Source organism: Miscanthus floridulus, chromosome 6 (genome assembly GCF_019320115.1).
Source record: "Miscanthus floridulus cultivar M001 chromosome 6, ASM1932011v1, whole genome shotgun sequence".
NCBI classification, from domain to species: domain Eukaryota; kingdom Viridiplantae; phylum Streptophyta; class Magnoliopsida; order Poales; family Poaceae; genus Miscanthus; species Miscanthus floridulus.
Genome location: NC_089585.1, coordinates 135414202 through 135438037, shown reverse-complemented (window position 1 = coordinate 135438037; position 23836 = coordinate 135414202). Strand labels below are relative to the sequence as shown.

Sequence of the window (23836 nt, the reverse complement as noted above, 5' to 3'; positions counted from 1 at the left end):
GCAACCACGCAATTTCAAACTAAGGCCAGGTAATAAATAAATAAAAGCAAATGCAAGTTTTGTAACCTGGCTGTACTACAATTTTCGGTTTCTTGAAGCTTGCCTGAGAAGTTTTACAATCAACAAGGTCACAGTTCACCGGCAATGGTAACCGACGGCTCACTAAGGAACAGGAATCTTCCCCGATTCCTACATAAATCCAGCAGCATCGATGAAATCTCTTTACAAAATCCCAGTGAAGTTCCTGCGTGCGCTCGAGACACAGGTACACAGCCTAATCAGTTTCTGCATGCCCTCGAGACAGAGCATGTTCGTTGGTTGATTTCTAGGCTGATAAGCCCTTGTGAGAGAAAAATACTATTGACTGGCTGATAAGACCTAACTGAAACCAACAAGGGAACAAGCTGACAGGCACACAGCCTAATCAAAACACAGGAAGATGCCAGGATCGAAGGCGGGCTTGACATCCATGCACGATTAGTCCCAACAATGGCAACATGGAACATGCTCACAACCACGACAAGATTCACAAGAACGATAACCAGAAAACCACCACAACCAACTCTGAGCAAACTTTAATGAACCCCAACAGGTAAATAGCTAGCAAAATTCCTGGCCTCAATATGTACATTTCAATTATGCTGCATCCCTAACATTATTTCTACACGATGCAAAAAATGGTGATGCTTCCTACTCCAAACATGTTAGCAGTTAGTACTAAAATACAAAGTACCCAGATGGTGAGCCACTCATCTATGTTCACAGTACAAATCACTATACCACATTCCACATTGTTTACAGCACAAAATGTATGAAGCTAAACATGGCTCATCTCCATATGTTAAATCCGCATTGGTGAGCTCGACAGGAAAGGCTTTACCGTCATCTTAAGGTCCACATCCCCTAACTGGCGCAGTACACTAAAAAACAATCTGCTTAGCTATGCTGAAACATGTTCTCACTACAGGAAAACATGAGATTCAAGTGCATTCACTACTGTGCTCGGAGAAAATTTATGAGACTCAACTGAATCCATGTCAACATTGATCAGCTATTTCCGATGCTTCCTTTTTGTTTCAGTTCTTGGTCGCTTTTCCTCTTCCCATTCCCTCTCGTGCATTCTGCAGTTAAACCAAGTTAGGTTCGTTCGAGAAACAGAACCACAAGCATAATAAATGGAATTGCTCTCAAAACAAAATTCAAGCGTCGTTAGATAGTAAATAATGTACACATGTGCAAGTGAATAGCACCAGAAACCATAATACTACAAAAGTAATTCTTTTATGACTACAAAAGTATAGGAGGAAAAAATCTGGCTTACTAATTTGCTGTTATATTTGCCTTTCATTTGCATATAAACGTAATGCATTTATTGAAAACGATTCAAACATATGAGGTAGGATGCGATTAATATCTTCCTTTTGTTACAAAGGATCGCCACAATTTAAGGGAACTTAACGAATAAGTAAACCATGCTGTTGCAGGGGGGGGGGGGGGGGGTTGCTTTCGAACCTAGTAACGACAAAGCCAGGGCTTGCCAAAAATACCACCAATCATGCACGACATACGGTTCCACCAGACAAGGCCCCGCTTGTCATTGTCATGGTAGATGGAACATTGGGCAATTTTCTATACGCTAATTATTTGGTGATCTATTATATACCAAAACTACTACAACCAACATTTGGCTAAAGATACATCATTTTAGTTGGAAGTTCATCAAGGTCTCATCACAGCCTAAGAAATCATTTCCATCTCCCGCCATAGACTGTAGCAACTTTTCAGCAGGGCAATGTCAAGACAACTAGGTTGCATTAGATCGTGTATATGTAATTCTAGAGGATCCAGATATTGATTGACGAAGATGGGGGCATACATGCTGTGTATGCACGATTTTTGGATGAAGTGATACAAGCGTGGTTTGCTAGGTTGGTCTGCAACAGCAAGCACCGGGGCCAAATGACACTATCTTTACTGAATGGTGGCGCCAGGCTAGGCATCAAAATGGCTAAGCAATATCACAAGGGTTTCAATTCTCAAGTTGAGCTAGTTGTTTGGTGGATTTGGAAACATAGAAATGGTTGTGTTTTTTAGGGGGGCTCACCTAGTCTTAATATGATCTTACAGAACATTAGAAATGAGGCCCTTTTATGGTGAATGGCAAGGGCCAAAGGTCTCGGGGGCATTTGTCCGTAGGAGTTTGATATGGATCGTTGGTCGTAGTTTTTATTCTTTCCGCAACTCTTCGGTACTAGAACTTGCCCTATTGGTCTTGTTTGAGTCTTCTTAGGGCAGTCCCAACCCAGTGTCCATGGTAGTTTCTATAGTCTTCTTAGAGAGGTAGTAATTGTTTCTCCCCTGAGAAAACGTTTCGGCTCGGGCTCCAAAGGACCAAGAAAACACACATCGTGTGTTGGGGCGCCCATGTCATTTCCATCGGCTTCATTTCGCACCGCAGCAGAATCCCATGCGCTTTTCTCCTGGCCGCTGTTGCCCCCCTCGCTGAAGCCATCCGTGAACACGCACCATCGTCCTCCCATCGGTCCTCTTCTGCGCCGTTATCCTGGGCAGAGAGGGCCAGCTCCATCCGACCCTCTTCTGCCCAATTGATACCCAACCAATGCCCAGCTCTACCCGCATGACCTAGATGTGCTATATTCATCCCCAATCGATCCTGCTCCATCTGCTTCTCATCCTTGATCTCTGCAAGAATGGATCAATAGGGAAATGGAGGCGTGGAATGAGAGAAAAGATCGAAGAAGTCTTCTAGCTCCAGACGACGCACTAGTGAAAGCAGCAGGTGCGCCTACCTCTGTTGCCTCCGTCGGTGCTCATATCTCTTCTGGCTCAGTCGCAAAGCATCAAGTGCTACTGCAGCCAGTGGATGATGGTGATGTGCCGCCCAACAGCTCAGAATGGTATGGTTCTGGGTATAATTTTTCACATTATTGTTATCTGCAGTTGATTATTTGCAGAAGTGTACATTATTGTATGTACCTGCAGAGTATCATGTGCATAGTTGGTACTTGGTCACTATATTTGTCTCACGTGTACAGTTGAGCATCACCTAACTGTACATATAGGCATGTGAATTTGTATGATGGCTACATGGATGCTAGTTGTAGCTGATCAACTCCTTTTTGTGATGATGCATGTGGTCATTAAATTATTTTCCATATAGAAACTACTATAGTAACCATGGGATGCGAAGGTTAGTTCCTTATTACCCTCTCTCTCTCTCTCCTCTAGAAACTGCTCAAAGAAACTATGGGTTGGGACCACCCTGGCTCCTTTTCTCTCCCTAACATAGTAACATAATGATCCTGTGCGTCCGAGGTCCCATAATGTAACTTTGACCCTTGATTTTTATTGTATATATTTGCAAACTCTCATGAATTATAATATCACGCAACTACATTTTCGGATGAATCTATTCATATAAAATTCAAATGCATAATATTGATGTCCAAACATTAGTATGATTCCATAAAATACAACACACGAGCCACTTTTTCACGACTGAGGGGAGAATTGTTTTTTATTTCTGTGAAGTTCAAATTATTAGTTATTTTTACATAGCCTTATTTGGAAGGAAAAATAGCATCCTATAGCGTTGCAGTTTCTGAGTAGAACATTGGAACTTCTGGGAGAATGTAATCAAAGCTAAGACGTTATGACTTTGATTTTGTCAACGGAATCCAACAAACCAAGAAAACAGAAAACAAAGAGCAAATCACAAAGCGCAAAAGATATTTGTTAGAAACTGTGCAATGCATATTTGAACAAGAAATTATTCTTTATCAAACTCACTGGTCAGACTCTCGACGACTTGACTTGCTTGCCGTGTCCTTGCCATGTGTCTTAGGAAGGTCATCAGCGTGCGAGGTACGATGTTGTGAAATTAACCCTTTCCTTTCTCTTTCTCGAACGTCAGACAATTGTGAGCTGCCGGATCCATGGGAGGGAGGCTGTGGAGCAGAAGGTGCATATTCCCCAGCTTCTAAAGAAGTCTGGTCTCGCTTGATCTTTCTCCGTTTAGAAGCATTACTGGGGTCACTGTCTTCTTTCAAAGAAGTCCCCTTTTCCCTATCCCTGTCATCTACCTATACAATCAACAAAGGATCTGTAAGTCAAACATGTGGTTCTTGAAGTTAAAGCAACCTTACAAGGCAGCATATGTGAAATTACAGCTATAGGATTCTTATGCTGTCAAATGGCAGCTAACAATCATCGAATACAGAACAAATGTAAAACTGTACTGATACAACAAAAAAGAAGAGTACACAGTGGTCACACACCGGATGCAGGACATAAATTGGTAAAGATATATTTTACCTTGTTTGATAATATATCCCTATCCTCACGCTTTCTATCACGAATATCTTCCTCTCTTCTGTGCTTCCCATCATCCTGAAATGATGAAGTATTCTCCTCTGACTGCTTCCTTTCTTTCTCATCGCGCCTGGGAGATGACCTTTGAACATGCCTGGAGCTCCCACCCCTTCGGTCAGCATCTTCTTCACGTCGGTTGGCACCAACTGATTGGGGTACAAAACTTGCAGGAAGAGGTGGGGGCGGTGGCAAACTTTGCCCTCGAAATCGTTCATCAGAAGAATGTGTCCGGTCCACCGAAGGTTCAGCATATTTAACTTTATTCCTCTCGTCCTTATTTCTATCCTCTCTACCTTTTTCAGGGGCTTTATCTGTCACTCTCTCTTGCAATCTTTCAATAGAGCGTTCTCTCCTCTCCGATAATCTATCTGTTGATCTTTCAATGGCATCTTCCCCACGACGCCTTTCAGCTCGATCTAATTTTTCCCTAGGATCTCTGTCATATTTATCATCAGATTTCTCTTTCATTCTGTCTGCCCTACTTAAGTTTTGTTCCTCATTAGCACTCTTCTCATGATCCACTGAACGAAACTTATCTCCGCCACGTGAGTCCAAACTCTTTTCCTTGTCTACATGCTGTTCACTCAAATCGGGTTCATTTTCTCCTTTCCTCCGTTTACCTGATCTATCTTGCTCCTCAATCAGAGCAGGTCTTTTTTGCTGTCTCACGGTAGAATCAATCGGATCAGTAGACTCACCAGAGGGATTAGCTGCTCCATTATGTGTAACCAAAACTGCATTTCTTTGGGAAGATGACGAACCCTTCCGCTGCACTGGATGCAAGTTACCATCGCTAATAGTGGTATTGGTTTCTTGGGCAGCATCAGCTGCATGAGGCATTGCTTCTCTATCAACAGTTGAGACTTGTTGATTTACATTCCAGCTAGTAGATTTCCCAGCTTTTGGATCTTCCTTTGCAACATCATGCTTCATTACCTTCCCAGCATTGTGTGAACGCTTTTGTGTTGCTCTTGTCTGTTGCATAAAAGAATTGAAATAAATTCCAAAAGCTCATGTCCAACACAACATTGCTCACTGATATGCATACAAGCATAATGATTGATGATGTTTATTGATTGTAAGGCACCTTTAGGACATTGTACGTCCACGAGGAATTCAATAATTAAATAACGAGTCAAACCCCAACCCCCCCCCCCCCCCCTCTTTTTAGCCGTAGCCAGGTGTTGCCTAAAACTATGAGAACATCAGACTACTGACATCAAACATCAGACTGTCCTGACAAAATCCAAATAGCAGAAAACTTCAGCAGCAAACAGTGTCCATGAAAATATAGAGGGCAAAAGTAGGCGCTAATAACCAGACTTTCGAACAAATAATTGAAATCATGACAAAAAAATATGGAGAGAAGAAATTACTATTCAATCAATTAATATAGTTTCACTAAATATAAATTGCCATGGATTCAGGCAGGCAGACTTTTAAAACTCAGTACTACTGACAGAAAAAACACAGATTGAGCAGACCTAAATAATGATAAAGATGCATAGTGCAAGTGAAAACAGGCATATATTTAGTGATGGGAGTTTTGGCTAAGTATTCTTGTGTTTTCTTTTCTTTTCCTATGAATTCAAATAATAAAGTATGATAACCATGGAAAATATAAACTAAAGACATGAAGAACTGACAGATACCTCAGATTCTGAAATAGGTTTTGTAGAAACTTTAACCCCCTCATCAGACACAGGTTTTGGAGGTTCATCCACTGCACGTACAACCACTGAAGATTTCCCTTGTACGGAGGAAGATGGTATTTGAATATCAGATCCATTTGCAGGCACAGAGCTCTTCTTTTGCTGAACGTCAGGCTTCATAGCACCCTCTGACCTTTCATGCCTATTATCTATAGACTTTGCACGGGCATTTTGATCTTTTGCCATCGAGGGATCTGCTGACTGGTTTCCTGTAGGAGATCCAAAGATTAGTGATGCTAAAGCTAATGACAAAACTTACACAAAAAACTTCTGAAGATTCCATTTACCAAGCACAGATCTTGCTGTTGCTGGCTTCAGATCAATGTGTCCCATGCCGAACTCTTCTTCAGATAGCCAAGAACTCTGCACAATGGAGAGCATTGCACTTGTACATATCGTACACAAATAGATGTCGCCTACTGGAGAGGGGAAAACAATAATTGGAATTATTGTAGAACTAACCTTGCGAGCAGCTAAAGCAGCAGCTACACCAGTGGCTAGAACTTTAAGATCTTCTCTCTCATCCCCTTTTAGTTTAGCAACCTGGTCAAAAAGGTTGGTGAGAAATATACCAGCAGCATAACACAAGGAATAAATGGTAAAGGACTCACCCGTTTCTCAAGATTGACACCACTTTTACGAATCACCGGAAAGACACTAGAAATCTTTGTGAGCACAATAAGGGCATTTCGGATTTCCATGTATTCTTTTGATTGCATGCATTGGTTAAGCGCTTTGGTGATTCTTGAACTCCACTTCCAATGAACCTTTAGAAAATAGAAAAAATACAAATTATTAAAAATGGCGAAAACCATTCAATACAGAGAATAGCGAATAACACGATCACATAAGCATCATATACTTCCTGATTTTTCAGATCAACATGGCCAAACATATAGAGGGAATAGCAAGATACTAAGACATATACTAATATACTAATACTAAAGAGTATTTCAAATACATAGAACTAATATCATGGATTAGTAGAACAGAAGCTCCACTAAGAAAAAGTGGAGTTAAGCATGACCAATTGTACATAAGGAAAGAGCAGCTACCAAAACATACTAATTCCTCAAAAAAAAGTCTATATAGCCCCCCTGAACTATCATTGTTGGTCTACTTTGCCCCCTAACCTACAAAACAAGGCATTCTATCCCCTCACCTATCCAAAACCGTGTAATCGAACCTCGAGGTGATTTCAATTGGTGGTTTTGCCACTGGCTTTTATGGTAAACAGTGCTCATGAAAAGCTGAAACTACGGAATTAGATCTGTAAAACAAACGGGCTTGAGCCATAGTGGTGCTGACATGTGGGCCTCGGTTGTGCCAGCGAGGCAAAACCACCGATCGAAACTACCTAGGGGTTAGATTAAACGGTTTTGGATAGGTGAGCAGATAGAATTCCTGGTTTTGTAGGTTAAGGGGTGAAGTAGACCAGCAGCAATAGTTCAGGGAGTTATGTAGACTTCTTCCTGATTCAAATGTATAAGTTTCCCTTCTACTCCATACCTCGCACATTCAAATTCAGGGAACTATCATTATTACTGGATTGAGTATGCACGATACCAAAGCCACTTCATATAAATTATTGTGTTCGAAGCGTATAGCAAAGGTCCGTCATGACCTTTTCTTCATTTATTACATGAGAAATGATAAAATGCACAGGGAAAAAAATTTCAAGCAACAGTAAATATAACTTTAAGAACGCATAAAACCTACCCGAACAAACTGACCATAGGATACACGCTGGCTGTTTGGGTATCTGAAGTACACTGCAAAACCTGGTTTGTTTGCACATTCACGCTCATAAACAGATTCATCACTCTGCAGCGTGTTGGAGGTAAACAGTTAAGAAGCACTAAAACAATAACCGAGAGAACCATTCTTTACCATGAATAGAGCAATGATAAATGTGGTAACCGTTGAGGGGGGGAAATACCTTCCAATAGTAGGCCATCTTCAACGTATCATGAAAAAACCTTCCAAGCCTGCCAGCTTCAAATTCCGTGCAACAGCATATCATTGGCTGTAGGGTTTTACAGACGAGAACATCGATATGATTGACTGTGTTAAAGAAAGGAGTCCCAAGGGAGTGTAGTGTTTGGACAAATGTAGCACAATATACTGCGTCTTGCATACTAAAAACACATCGTGGGAATATGCAGCGCTGTAGGAACTCCATGTTGATTTTCATTGCATCCGGACTGGAGCTCAACCACTTATCCTTTTCACGGGCTAACCTTTGGACCACAGATGCAATGTGCTGCTGGTGCTTCTGAGATTCACTGTTCAGTTTGTCAAGTAAATCTTGGATTCTCTCCTTGTCCTTCTTACGTCTTGAAATTGCAATGCTAGAGTTATCTGAGTTGTCCTCCAATTGTTTGAGATTATCATGCAGCTTCTTCATTTCTGTATCATAACGGTCTTTTGGGAAGTGAAGATCATAGAGTGTTAAGCCCCAGAAAGTAGCATATAAATCGGGTGAAAGACTGTTCCAAGCTTTTGCTGGCAAAATTGACTGGACTGTGTTAAGAAGATCTGACCACCTGTAGCAAAACAGAATATTCATGTGAGTTGATAACTTAAATTACCATGGACTAATAGTCCGGTAACTGTGCATTGCAGATCAATAAACATGTACCAAAGTTAATTATCATAAAATCTGAAAGGTAAAAATCCCAGCCGATTATTAAGCCAAAAAGAAGGCATGAGTACAACTGTGCATAAAGATCATCCATGCACACATATGCACAGAAAGAGCCTTCAGGTTAAGGTGTAGAACCAACCACCAGCAGCAGCAGCTCAAATATTTTTATGAGCAGAAGAATGTAAAAGAAATGCCACTAATATTAAAAAACATGTTAACCAGTGTTAACCTCAACAATGATTGAAAAATAGATTCATAGTTTCAGCGTGTAGTAATTCAACATTCAAGCCTTTAAGAAATTGCTAGTTTCCACAAGACATCAGGGATGATAAAGAGACCTCTCACCTTGGACAAAATGAAAATATATTTTGAATGGGAAAATCTGAGGAAAAAAATTCTGTATTTGTGCTTTGATTGACATTTTGGAAGAAGTATATATTTGTGCTTTGAAGACATAAACAACATGTGGGAGAAGATGGCAACCAACATTCGGAAGGTGGCCTCAAAGGTGTGTGGAGTAACCAAAGGAAGTGGAGGCGAGGCTAAAGATACTTGGTGGTGGAACGAGGAAGTCCAAAGGGCTATTAAGGAGAAGAAAGAGTGTTATAGACGCTTGCACCATGACAGGAGTGTGGACAACATAGAGAAGTACAAGGTGGCAAAGAAGACTGCAAAGCGAGCTGTAAGTGTGGCAAAGGGTAGAGCGTACGAGGATCTTTACCAACGTTTGAGTACGAAGGAAGGAGAGAAGGATATTTATAGGATGGCTAGAGTTCGTGAGAGAAAGACAAGGGACTTCAACCAAGTTAAGTGCATTAAGGATGAAAGGGAGCATCTCTTGGTGAAGGAGGATGAGATCCGACATCGATGGCAAGAGTATTTTTGACAAATTGTTCAATGGTGAGAATACAGACACAACCTTTCAGTTGGATGACTCTTTTGATGACACCAATAGGCGCTTTGTGCGGAGAATCCAAGAATCTGAGGTCAGAGAGGCGTTGAAAAGGATGAAAGGAGGTAAGGCGATGGGACCGGATGATATCCCAATCGAGGTGTGGAGATGTCTCGGGGACATAGCTATAGTATGGCTAACCAAGCTGTTCAACCATATTTTTCGATCGAACAAGATGCCTGATGAGTGGAGAAGTATATTGGTACCGATCTACAAGAATAAAGGGGATATTCAAAGTTGTACTAATTACCGAGGAATTAAGTTGATGAGTCATACTATGAAGCTATGGGAGAGAGTTATCGAGCATCGCTTGAGAGCAATAACGCGAGTCTCTATGAACCAATTTGGTTTCATGCCCGGAAGGTCAACCATGGAAGCCATTTTCTTAATAAGACAAGTTATGGAGCGGTATAGGGAGAAGAAGGACCTACACATGGTTTTTATTGACTTGGAGAAGGCTTATGATAAAATACCAAGGAATGTTATGTGGTGGGCTTTGGACAAACATAAAGTCCCAACGAAGTACGTCGGGCTCATTAAGGACATGTACAACAATGTTGTGACTAGAGTTCGAACAAGTGATGGAGACACGGATGACTTCCCGATTAGGATAGGACTACATCAAGGGTCAGCTTTGAGCCCTTATTTGTTTGCCTTAGTAATGGATGAGGTCACAAGGGACATACAAGGGGACATCCCTTGGTGTATGCTTTTCGCGGACGATGTAGTACTAGTTGATGAAAGCCGAACAGGAGTGAATCAGAAACTGGAGTTATGGCGGGAGACTTTGAGTCCAAAGGTTTTAGACTCAGTAGAACTAAAACTGAGTATATGAGATGTGACTTCGGCACTACTATTCGGGAGGAGGAAGATATTAGTTTGGAAGGTCAAGTAGTGTCTAGGAAGGATACCTTTCGATATTTAGGATCAATGCTACAGAGAGACGGGGATATTGATGAAGATGTTAGCCATAGAATCAAAGCAGGATGGATGAAGTGGCGGCAAGCATCTGGTGTCCTATGTGACAAAAGGGTACCACAGAAGCTAAAAGGCAAGTTCTATAGGACGGCGATTAGACCTGCTATGTTGTATGGTGCAGAATGTTGGCCTACCAAAAGACGACATGTTCAACAGATAAGTGTCGCGGAAATGCGTATGTTGCGTTGGATTTGCGGTCATACAAGAAGGGATCGAGTTCGGAACGATGATATACGTGATAGATTAGGGGTAGCACCAATTGAAGAGAAGCTTGTCCAACACCGGTTGAGATGGTTTGGACATGTCCAACGGAGACCTCCAGAGGCACCGGTGCGTAGTGGAATCCTAGGCCAGGATAGTAACGTGAAGAGAGGTAGAGGAAGACCGAAGTTGACTTGGGTAGAGGCAATAAAAGGAGACTTGAAATAATGGAATATACCCAAAGACTTAGCCTTAGATAGGAGTGCTCGGAAGACAGCTATTCACGTGCCTGAACCTTGATTGCTTCTGCTGGGTTTCAACTCTAGCCTACCCCAACTTGTTTGGGACTTAAAGGCTTTGTTGTTGTTGTTGTTGTTGTTGTATATATTTCTTTCAAAACATTCCTTTATTTGCTACTCCCTCTATTCCAAATTATAAGTCGTTCTGGCTTTTTTTATTATGTCTCTAGACATAGTATCTATCTAGAAAAAGCTAGAACTTATAATTTGGAATGGAGGGGGTACTATATTTGTACTTCACCAATATCATGACAGAACACCAGTGTAAGACATCAATTGAGAAGTCCAACAGTTGTGAATATTAGATAATGGTGGAGGGACACATGAACTATTAGCCACCTTTGTGACTCAGTATTAATAAACATAGAATGGCAATTCACCTACAATTTTGGGGGTAAAAAATGGAAATTGACGATATAACATTCATAATCCATGCTACGGAATAGATAGTCGAAGTGAAGAAATAGAATCTGAAGCTTGAATCGTACGGATTCCAATGGCAAGTTACTAAAATAAGGGTACAAATTAATACAAGTTACAGGGTGTTCAGGGATTGTACTATACTGGAACCAAATCATCTCCATCAAACCAAAACAAATGTAATGAGAAACATGCATACTCGTCAAAGACAACCAAATTAATCATGGAAGACTTACACGATTGGTTCCTGAGACAAGTCAAGATGTAAGATAAGATCATCAGATGATACAGATTCTCCTTCCTCGTTGTCATCAAGGGGCCAACAAGTGTCACCTCCATTACTGCTCTTAAAAAGCCGCATCACTGGGCGGTATATAAGGAAAGCAACCTGGTTTTAAGATAAAGACCACTATGTTACCCATAATGAAGAACAGTACTGAAACAAGTAGCACCACCCACACCCGGACACAAGGCAGCAACAAAGGTCAGCAAAAGAGCAGAGGTGGTAGAAACCAAAATTTACTACCTCTGGTTCAATGTGGTATTTATGGACCAGATCTTGCAAAGGAGGTATTAGTTGAGCATAGGCAGTTGGAGTCACGGCGCTTGAAAGAAACTCAACATACTGAAGAAGTATTCCATGGCATCTATCAAACTGCTCACTGACCATTTTGATATATGTGGCATCTGCATTTATTATAATCCTGGGAACAGAAACGGTTTTATCAAGATTTAAAATTGGTGCATAAAGCTAAAATTAAATATGACAGGATCTATTGCCAACACATGAATTTTCTGGAGGGGGGGGGGGGGGGAGGGGCATAGACCACACTAAGGGCCAATTTGCCATATAAAAATATAATTTAACAAATTATGTCAGCCAATGCTTGACCCCCTACCCTACTCCAGTCCTTATTTCCTTTGGTGTGTAAATCATTAGTAATCACGCCATTTCATATTTCTGCATCGCCATTTGCATGCTTTGGAACAAACACATGAAACAAAGACAAAATGCCTGATAGTGGCACCAAATTAATCAAAATCTTACTTGGACCGATGCTGAGCAATAAGCAGTAACATAGGAACTGCAAGTTTGGGCTCTTCTTTTGGAAGCAACGAATCCCTTAGCCTATTTGTGGATTTACTCAACACCTGCCAAAGAATTACATTTTTCGGTAAGGAAATAGTTTATCTTAATATGCTGCTGAGATAGATGAATGTTCCCTCAACCTTATAGTTTCTTGTTGCTCCAAACAGTGAAGCTTGCTGCCGCAAAGTCTCACTTCCTGCCATAGCATCGACCTGTTCCTCTGTCATGTTCTCGGTGTACTGCACATTCGCCATTTGCTGAATGAGCTCCTGCATGACTAATTATGTTAGATTTCAGCCTCATATGATTCAAAGGCAGAAAAAAAGCTTAAAAAGAACAGCCAAGAGACCTCCAGGACAACAAGTTCAATGCCCACACCCTTCTTCAGTTGATTAACAAGATACTGCAAAAGGCTTTTCAGTTCCACAGCATTATGCTTCTTGCACCTGTAAAAATTGAATTGGATCAAAACAGAGTCAGCGGCAGAATAAACTTTATCTTTAATAATTGGGAGCACAATTAAAAATCTGAAAACTGAATACGAGAACTCTTAATAAATGTAATAAATTTGGAAAGAGTAATCAAGTGCAATAAAGTAATATAAATGTAGGATACCAGGTGTGGAATGGCTTAATTAAAGTTAAACATATATATGTGAAAGGGAGAGTATTGAGACTTGGCAATGGAAAAAACATTGACTTCTGGAATGACATCTGGTGTGGGCCTCTATCCCTGAAGGATAGATTTCCTAATCTGTATAATATATGTTTTGATCAGGAATGCTCAGTGCATACCATTTGTAAACAAAATTGGAGACTATATTTTAAAAGATGGCTCTCTGAGGATTTGCAGAATCAGCTTTGGGATTTACATAATATGTTGTTCAGATTCAAGACTAATGATCAGTCTGATGGAGTAATTTGGAAATGGGAAAAATCTGGACTTTTCTCTGTCAAATCAGTATATAAACACTTATTCAGTAACTGTGATGATGTGAACAACAAACAACTTTGGAAAGCTAAATTGCCTCTAAAAATCAAGATTTTTATGTGGCTAACTCTACAGAATGGTATCCTAACTAAGGATAACTTACTAACGAGGAAATGGAAAGGTAACCCTGCGTGTGCCTTTTGCCAGGAAGAGGAAACAGTTAAACACTTGATGTTTGATTGCCCTGTGATCAAATATGTATGGAGCATCTTGGCATATATATTCGGGGCAACTGTGAGACCCAATTCCTTCTCTCAATTCTGGATATGGATCAACTGGTGCTTACTAGAGGGCATAACAGCTGTTTGCTGGGCAACTTGGAAGACAAGAAACAACATTTGTTTTGAAGGGAAAAGAGTCAAGACGCCCACTGAACTCGTTTGTTTGATATCCTCTACAATATAATATTGGGCAGGTTTGCAGAAGGAAGCTATGTCAGCGCAGATGGAGCACGGCGCGGAAGTTCTCAAGAAGACGGCGCTCCGATTTCATCAGCATGAGCGGATGGACGGGGGCGACAACCGGATGGCGATCGTCTGAAGATCTACATTCTAAGTCACTTGGAAGCTTTTGCTGGAAACCGTTTGCAGCATGTGTGCTGCTGAATTGTGCCGTCTGGGGCATGTAATAAGCTACCGTACTTCGTTGGGTCATGTTGGCTGGGGGTTGCGATGAACGCCTAAAAGTTGCAGTCCTTTTTAGGTGATCGTAGTCCAGGTTTTGCCCATTGAATGAACCCTGTGTGTTCATTTCAATGTGGTAGTTTTTGCGCAAAAGCGTTTATGGTTTTACTGTGATACTGTCTCGAACTCTTGTAATTTCATTGCTTTATAGTAATGAAATTCGGCTTTGCCTTGGTGGAAAAAAAATGTAGGATACCAGAACGTAGTAACAGTTTCAGAGTCAAAAGGTACATACAGGTGCCCCCAAAAGGATGCAAGACATTGAAGCCAATCTGAGAGATTAAGTCCATCATCTTTAAGTTTCGCACGACCACCTTGTGCCAAGCGTTCAATGACAATATATTGCAAGATGTCGTACTCCAGCTGTAAATGAAGTATATGATTAAACAATGCTGATAATAAATAATTGTAGCTGATACAGTAAAAGGGTAGTGCTACATTCATAAATCATGCAATAATTACAATTAAACATTAAAAAAATATACATAGATAAAATAATAGCTACTACCTGAGTCAAGTACTTAAATGCATCCACAACTGGTGTAATCATATCCCTGTATGCTTCAACCTGCAAATTTTGGCATGTAACTGTAAACAAATCGGAAAAATACACAATAATATAAGGCATAGCATAGTGCAAACAACCCAAGGTATGACTAAATTTTTTGTTCCAGGATCACTGAATTGTACTCTCTCCATTCCAAATTATAAGATGTTTTGGCTTTTCTAGATACATAGCTTTTGCTATGCACTTTGATATACATTATGTCTAGATACATAGTAAAAGCAATGTATCTAGAAAAGTCAAAACGTCTTATAATTTGGAACGGAGAGACTAAGTATAAATTTCAACACTAAAGAAAGTGTGATAATAAATATTACTCCCTCCAGACCAGTCTCTTAGGTACGAGAAGTACAAAAACGTATACCAAGGCAGAGTGTCGATCGTTGTGCTAGTGCGCCCCCCCCCCCCCCCCCCCCCACACACACACACACGCACACCCCACCTGCCAAACCAAATAGCACAGGAAGGACCGCATGCAACGAACAAAGGAATATGAACAATGCCCTAACTACAGCATGCAAACAACCGCTTAGGCTTCTGTGAGACTGATTAATACTGCGCCCTATGGACTCTTCGGTACCTATGTATAACCATATAAACAAGACTTTTTCCAAAACCCACTAATGCCTAAGAAACTGGTTTACAGTTGAGGTGAATCTAGAGACCCTCTGATGAACTGTGTCCCTGCACCGCAAAAATGATTAATTTGCAGTGCCCACAAGTGCAAGGTTAGTTGAAAATTAGGGATAACGGTAGCTAATTTCCTTGTTAGTTTTGTCTAGATTCCACGTATTAGAGATAAGTTTCCAAAAGTCAGATATTATCTCTTTGGGATCATGTTCATTCATCCCTACAAAAGGAATAACCACGCTCCCAAATGCAGTCCATAACGAATTACAAATAGTGGATGCCTTAAAATCTCTTCTAAACTTCTCACTCCATTCACACCGATTCCAATACCATACCTTTCTCATCATATCTTGTTTTCCTCAGGACAATAATCATCCCATTGTCAGTTGGACCAATTCTCAACAAGGGACAATTACCTGGGGGTGACTTCGCATTAAATACATAAACATACTCCCATGACGTTTATTAGGCAGATGTACAAGCAGCTTAACGTAACTAACCTTTTGTGTGTGTGTGTGTGGGAGGGGGGGGGGGTCTAGTTATGCAGAGCACCGATGGCATGGTACCAATAGCCAGCTATGCCACTATGGCATATCAAATAGCATCACAACAGGAAAGATCATGGCCATTGGCGGATGCCATGCATGGTAACAAGATATTGAACCATGGAGTTACGTGATTGATTTGAAAAGGCTAAACAGAAGTCATTCAAAAAACATCAACAGTTGCTGGGAAATAGGCATGGTGGTTCAGGTTTCCCAAGGAAATACACTGTTTGGAACTTTGGCTATGCAGCACATGATATTTTCTAACTGAAATCGAATAATTACCAACCCTAAAAAACAGTGAATACATCACACAACTTCTGTTCCACGTACCTGTTGGACAATTGTCCGAAGCACAGTCATGGGATTCGCATGGGCAAGTTTAGCCACCATGCGGCCAAGTGGCTTCAGGTTTTCCTTAGCCAACCGTTTTAGGAGCCTTCTGGTGTCCAGCTGATTAAAAAAACGATGTGCGCGAATTTAAAACTTGACATGAAGTGATAGATTAGAAAAAAACATTAAACAGAATAGAAAGGTAACCTTTGCAGTTTGCCTTGCAGCAAGGACAATTGGGTTTTCTTCGGTCTCCTTCTCCCATTCACCATACAGACGATAGCGGGCCTGGAAACTAAGGATAGTCAAGGTACTAAATTGCTAAAAACATGAATAGAACACTACAAAATTATATAATATCACAAACCTCATATGGAAGAAGGGAAAGAACCCCCCATATCTCCATATCAACAGCAGGATTAGCAGGGATAAGCTGCAACGAAGACAAGCACGAGCCAAGTGCTTCCTCAATTTGAGATTCTGGTGAAACTACATTTGCTGCACGTGTTGACTCTTTTGATGAGTGGTAGTACGCTTTTAATACTCTGCAAACCTAAAAAGTAAACATGGATGATGGATCACTAAGTACATGATGTTCAACATTTTCACTAGTATTCATGTGAAACTGGATACTTGGAAATTCCAAGCAAAGAATAACAAAATTATAACATTTTGCGCTGCAAGGCTGAAAAACTTGGTTGTTGATTTGTTATAACTAGGCAACAACAGTGACATTTTGGTTTATCACAACAAATAGAGGAAATTCTAGTCATGACTTATGACAATAGATGCAATGCAAAGGCTAGTGTGGTGCTTCTGTAAGAATTCCAACGCCGCAATCAATAATGTGGCATCTGTATACTGAACTAAGCCATCAGTTTGGCAGCAGCAAGTATGCATGATAGTGAGCAGTGGTAAAAGATTTAAGTCACCTTTTGAAGTAATTGAGTATCACGATGAAGATATGGTCCACAAGCGGTGAGCATTTGGAAAAACTCCTTTGGCAGATCAAATGAACTTAAAGACAGAGCAGATGTGCCTGTCTGGTCAGCATCATTTCTAGGAGGCAAGTAATAATACAGGTGACAAACTATATGATAGGCTGAAGACATTGTCTTTTCAATCATTCTGCACAAAGGAAAAATAAAGGCAAATATATGTTAAACTGCATAAACCCAAGAAATATAATCATTGGAACAAAAGAAATACAACAAACCTAAATAATCCATCACAGATTTCAATGTGCTCAACAGGATTTAGGTGTGCAAGACGCTCAAAGAGTAGTTGTGCATGATACCTAGGAAAGAACAAAGGGAATCAATCAGTAATATTTACAACAATAATAAAGCATTTTTCTTCCAATCAAGTCACAGTGATATTTACAACAATAATAAAGCATTTTTGTTCCAATCAAAGTCACTCTAGACTAAAAAGTGCTTTTAGATATCTTATTATCTTCACAGTATGATTATACAATAATTATATTTACAAAATGCGCAAAAATACTGGTGCGTCTACTACAGAAATGTGATTGCCGAATAAAACAATAAAAATACATCTAAATTTATTTAATTTAATTATAGATCAAGTAAAAAACAATGGAACATATGTATATTACCAGTCATGCACAGAGAGAAAACCAAGAAGAAGCCCAAGTTTCTGGTTCTTCTCCATCTCAGGGGCTCGCTCCGCAACTATATCATTTTCCATCTCCAATGCTGTATACATATCGATAGTGATTTCTTGTTTCTCGTCATCCATAAGGTCCTTTCCAGTAGCAGCAAGGTTGATTTTGCCAATTTTATTAGCCTGAAGTCAAGAAAAAGAGTAAGCTCGTCAGTCATAGCTTCAATGTCCTATATTACTTAAAAATAAATCAATATGGACATATCGTTAATGTAAGATCAAATTCACATGTGGAGGTAGAAATTGTTCCGGACAAGAAACAAAAGACTAAAGCTCTTTCTGTTTTCCATTATGACAAAAGGGAAAAAATAGTGTACATAGTTACTAGTCAACATGTAACATAACCATGTAGCATATGTCACATGAAGGGATGGCTGTACATAAGACTTTTAGTTCAAGAAACTTCTAAACTTTTCCCTCCCTCAACCTTCTTTCCTTTTTGCCACTCCCTTTCATGCTACTCTCCTTGGCCAGTTACAAACATATAGGGAATACCAACCTCATCAATTCTTCTCGAAATGAAAGAATCAAAATGCTCAAACGCCTCATCGTCATTTGGAAGCAAGTGAGAATAGCTGGAGAGAGAGAAAAATGGTCATGACACATCCCATTTGAGAAACAAATAGATCCAGCACCAATCAAACTATATATGGAACATAAAAAAGAACACAGAGACTGCAATCAGTGAAATCGTATATTCATATGAGTTCCCTTTGGATCAGTAGCACCTATATTTGCACAACTTGAGGAAAATGAACTGAATAACTGATAGAACTCTAATAATACTGAAAACAGTGATAAAATTGGGAAACTAGGAAGCGGCCACCACGGTACAGATAAAAGATTGAAGAAAGAACAAAGTTTTTTTGTTGGTTACACCTTGAGAAAACCAGAGCTAGAAAACCTCACAGCATAAAAAAAAAAAAAAAAAAAAAAAAAAAAAAAAACTGACAATCGTTTAAATTACAGATTTATAATGATATATAAGATGACTGTTAGCAATCATGAATTCTGCGGGGATGAGAGGGCTATTAGGAAACATACACATTATCAAGGTCAATGAATCCAGATTTGATCAATAAAGCTGCTGTTCTGAAAAGCCCAGATGGAACAGGGCTGTTGACATCCAATCGTTGATAGTACTGGAATTTGAACCCCAAAATTTGAGCAGCATGGGACTATAATAGAGAAAATCATAAGACATGAGAAAACATTGCATTAATTATGACAAAAATCATGTAAGATGTGGTAAAATAACTGAAAGTATGCATAAATTATGAGACTACTATTTTGGATACTGGTTCTAATAGAACAAATACCTTTGGAAAAAGAGGTATGAGCTGATGAAAGATGTTACTATCTTGATAAAGTTCAAAGCACTCCAACACCTGCAGACAAGAATAACAGAATTACACAACTTCAACAACACACTCTCCGACATAGTAACAGTGGCATAGCAAACGAAGACTCACAATATCAAATACACGATTTGGGTCCAGATCAAAATGGCCAATCAATGACTGTCACAAAATAAATAATTTGTTATTACACAGTACTGGTAAAAAGGCTAAAAATATAGCACAGAGGGAATTAAGGCCTACAGACAACCTTTATAATGCTGATCGTAACCGAAGAAGAATTCTGGCAAGCCAGATCTGAACCAACTTGACAAAGGAGTGTCACCTGAATGACCCACACACATAGATGGGTACGGTAAGAAACCGACAAACTTCAATTAGCATCACAAAAGAACCTTACGAAACTATAGGAGAACATGATTGGAAGAAATCGCGGACAGTGGAAAGGTACAATCATTTAGGTAATTTTCAAAGTACAAATCTATATACAGATAGAGGACGTGGTATTCCTAAGCATAGCACGCTTAGCATTTCTTTACAAAGTGACTAAATTGGAGAATATGCCATCTAGAATAAAGCTAACACGTTTCTAACAGTTGCTTTGGGAATTATAAACTCATAACTTCCTGCTATATTGATATTAACTTACAATCCTTAGCATCAATATGAGCTTATTACTTTAATGGACACACATTGAACAGTGCACTTGTTTGCTACTCCCTCTATTCCAAATTACAAGACATTTTAGCTTTTCTATGTACATAGCTGTTGTTATGCACTTAGATATACACTATGTCTTTTTTTGCGAGGAAGATATACACTATGTATACATACATAGGAAAAGCAATGCATATAAAAAGCCAAAACATCTTATAATTTGGAACGGATGGAATACTAATAATCTAAATGTTCAGGTCGTTGGTAGGTTGATAACCCTCGGGCATCTCTAAGAAATTCTAGGGGGGAGGGGGATGTAATAGCTGACACTTTACCATATTTTGACCCCATCCTAAGAAACTACTTCTTACTCCAGTATATGGATTGTTGCAGTTTCTCAATGTCCCCTCCTCACCCTATGGTTGTGACAAGGTGCAACAGCAGAGGCTACAAGAGTGATCAGACCAGTCACGACATTCGAGGTGCAACATCTGCTGTGGCAAAGTTCGATCAGGCTAGTACAAGGGCCAAGCATGCACTTTCAGACAAGGACAAAAGCCAGATGGACAAGGCAGTACGGCAGACAAACCATCAACTATGATTCAAGGAACAGGATTATGGTTATCTTTATTCATAGCAAAGCATGGGCATTCAATTATTAAACTAGTCAATTAAGCATCCCAGTGTATATTTTAGCCCTTATAGAAAGAAAACGGATTCTTGGACCTCTTTCATGCAGTAACATTGCTTTCACGCTCATGTCACGTCAAGGTACCGCAAAAATCCAATTCAAAAAAAAGGAACACAAAATCAGGACAAGTAGATATACATACCAACTTGGCATAGCCCTCACTTTCCTCCCGTAAGAGGTTGAATTTAGTTTGCTGGTAAAGAAGCCGTGTGTTGACCCTAACCTGTTACCGGTCATTTAAATCAAATATCAATCGACCATATATAGTTAATGTTAAAAGAAAAAAAACAAATCAGCAAATAACATGAGGCAAAAGTAAATCACTCAAGAACCACGATAATGGGGGAAAGGTTAGGAGGTGAAAGTGTTTGAGAAAAAATAAGGATATTATGAATATATCATGGTAAATATGAGTTTTCATAACAAAGTTTATCAATGTGTGCCCACGAACGCCATGACTCAACGCGTATGACAGATTGACAAATCATCACATTATGCGTACCTCCTTGGATTTTAAATCCTGTCCTTTCAGCTTACTTTGTTCAACCTCCCAAAGGAAATCTTCCTTCAAGACCATGGGTGGAGGAAATAGAAAGCATGTATCAGCTTTATCTTAAATTGATGCCAACAGAGATATGGTCACTAGCACAAGGAATTAAAAAAAAAAACTCACTTCACATCGCTCTTGCAGAAGCCTAGGCGCAGTAATCGAGGACTCCAGAAACGACTTAGTCTGCAAGATGAGTATTCAAATAGAGATCAATGAGCAGTCCCATTTTTAAATCAAAAGGAAAGTAGACAGCGAGGAGTGTGAATTGTTTCATTTGCTTTATAAGTCATGCCTAGCTTATTACCATTTTAACAAGACGGCTGCGATATTCACCAGAGATTGTAATCTGCATGTTAAAGTAGGTTAGCCTGGCTAAACACTGTTAGAGGAATGCCACTAAACCGAAACACAAGGAGAAAAAACTTATCCAAAAAAAATCACAGGTGCCAAAGTTCATATCAGGTAAAAGCAGTGAATCATGGGTCAAAGTCTAATAACCCGATTGCAGCAGATAAATAACAAAGCAACAGAGGCAAGAAGACATTTAAATTATATGACTGGGAAATGGTAAGCGACACAGTGAATAATATCATTTGCATTTATACATTGCCATCTCTACTGTCCACCATTTAGTTCAAAGAAATGCATCGAAACAGAACTTCTTAGAGACACCTCGAGGCTAATCTATTTTTTTGGTAATCGGTATGCACCCAGAACAGTTCAATTTTGGATAAATCATGCCTAAAAGGACGTCTAGCGCCACGTGTGTTCAGTTTTTAATCACGTAAACAGAAACTAAAAGATATGCATGAACTTTTGACCCTTAATAAGCTTCCTAATGTGAACAAGCTTTCTCCAGTTACCATAGAAGCTCATCAAAGGTCTACACATGATCGCTTGGCGAAAAAGTTATCTACTGCTAGTAAAATGAACATCCATGTGTACGAGGCTGCTGACTAGGTTATGTAATAATAGATTTGCATGAAAACTACCTGGTTCATTTCTGGTCAACCAAAAAATGGTACCTAAGTACTAACCTCGAACAGCATTGATTGAGTTTGTTTATGTTACAACTTCAGCTGAAACTTTTTATCGCAACAACACTCATAGTACATGAAACAATAATAAAAGTGGTACCCTAACATCTGCCCAGAAATAACACATCCTGTCCAATTCCACTGCAAAGCTGTTCAAAGCACCAAACAATTCAGCTATATTGTCGATCCAGCTACCACAGCAAGCAATACACACACTACAAAGTGGCCAATTTAGTCCATACACACATAACTAGTGCCACCAAAAGACAGGATACAATCCGAGATTGAGAAAGTTAACTAAACAAATACACACCAGAAACCACAGAACAACACTGGCATCAGAACCAGTTGCATATACTCACATCCTGTCCTAGGTGAGCGATGATATCAGCGAGCACAGAGCCAAGCTCCTCCTCCCGCCGTTCCTCCTCCACGAACACCACCGACTCCAGCGCCACCCGACTCTTCTGCCGCGGCAAGTCGCCCAGCACCTGCGCAGCCCAGCCCAGCCCACCCAGTGAACACAGAAGTACCAGCCGGTGGAGGAAAACCTAATCACGGAGCAGCCCGAACTGTCGGAAGCTTACGATCGCCCAGCAGAGCTCGTAGAGGAAGCGCGCCATGGGCACCGGATCAGGGAGGCGGAAGGCGCCGGCGGACTGGCCCTTCCATTCGCGAAGGCACTCCTCCGTGATGTGCTTGTAGTTGGGTGCCTGCATAGGGGGCGACATGGCGGTGGCGGCGGCGGCGGCGGCGGCAGTGTTGGTTTGAGTGAGGGTTTTGGGGATTAGGGTTTCATGGGAGCTGCCGAGGTCAGAGAAAGAGGAGCAGGACCGGGGGGTGGTGGCGATGAGAGATGGGGAAGGGGAAGGAGGAAGACGGGGACGGCGGAACACTGTTAAAGTAATCTGCATGTTAAAGTAGGTTAGCCTGGCTAAACACTGTTAGAGGAATGCCACTAAACCGAAACACAAGGAGAAAAAACTTATCAAAAAAAATCACAGGTGCCAAAGTTCATATCAGGTAAAAGCAGTGAATCATGAGTCAAAGTCTAATAACCCGATTGCAGCAACAGAGGCAAGAAGACATTTAAATTATATGACTGGGAAATGGTAAGCGACACAGTGAATAATATCATTTGCATTTATACATTGCCATCTCTACTGTCCACCATTTAGTTCAAAGAAATGCATCGAAACAGAACTTCTTAGAGACACCACGAGGCTAATCTATTTTTTTTGGTAATCCGTATGCACCCAGAAGAGTTCAATTTTGGATAAATCATGCCTAAAAGGACGTCTAGCGCCACGTGTGTTCAGTTTTTAATCACGTAAACAGAAACTAAAAGTAAACAGAAACTAAAAGATATGCATGAACTTTTGACCCTTAATAAGCTTCCTAAGGGCAGTCAATGGTATAT

The 23836-nt window shown here is 40.2% G+C and overlaps 1 protein-coding gene across 1 annotated transcript; it reads right to left on the bottom strand.

Annotated features, from left to right (window-relative positions):
• Positions 1–613: 613 nt before the first annotated feature.
• LOC136457049 (THO complex subunit 2-like) lies at positions 614–23292 on the bottom strand. Its single transcript, XM_066457091.1, has 33 exons — positions 23004–23292; positions 22779–22907; positions 21684–21725; positions 21503–21562; positions 21332–21394; positions 20972–21052; positions 19732–19806; positions 19596–19643; positions 19443–19511; positions 19168–19301; positions 18623–18698; positions 18056–18246; positions 17654–17734; positions 17370–17565; positions 16805–16990; positions 16645–16725; positions 16438–16557; positions 14873–14932; positions 14600–14727; positions 13041–13137; positions 12832–12960; positions 12650–12753; positions 12128–12305; positions 11838–11989; positions 8044–8650; positions 7824–7928; positions 6716–6871; positions 6567–6647; positions 6392–6467; positions 6045–6313; positions 4336–5367; positions 3811–4103; positions 614–1121 (listed from the first exon to the last, which is right to left on the bottom strand). Exons 1-33 carry the CDS (start codon positions 23145–23147, stop codon positions 1052–1054), a joined length of 5313 nt encoding a protein of 1770 aa, XP_066313188.1. The 5' UTR covers positions 23148–23292; the 3' UTR covers positions 614–1051.
• Between the last annotated feature and the right edge of the window lie 544 nt (positions 23293–23836).

What these genes read in the sequence shown, in the direction of transcription:
- LOC136457049 (XM_066457091.1), bottom strand. Translation starts at nt 23,147, where the DNA reads ATGTCGCCCCCTATGCAGGCACCCAACTACAAGCACATCACGGAGGAG. An exon ending in TTACGATCAGCATTATAAAG is followed by an intron (nt 19,644 to 19,731) that starts GTTGTCTGTAGG and finishes ATTTTGTGACAG; the next exon opens with TCATTGATTGGCCATTTTGA. An exon ending in TCATACCTCTTTTTCCAAAG is followed by an intron (nt 19,302 to 19,442) that starts GTATTTGTTCTA and finishes TCTCTATTATAG; the next exon opens with TCCCATGCTGCTCAAATTTT.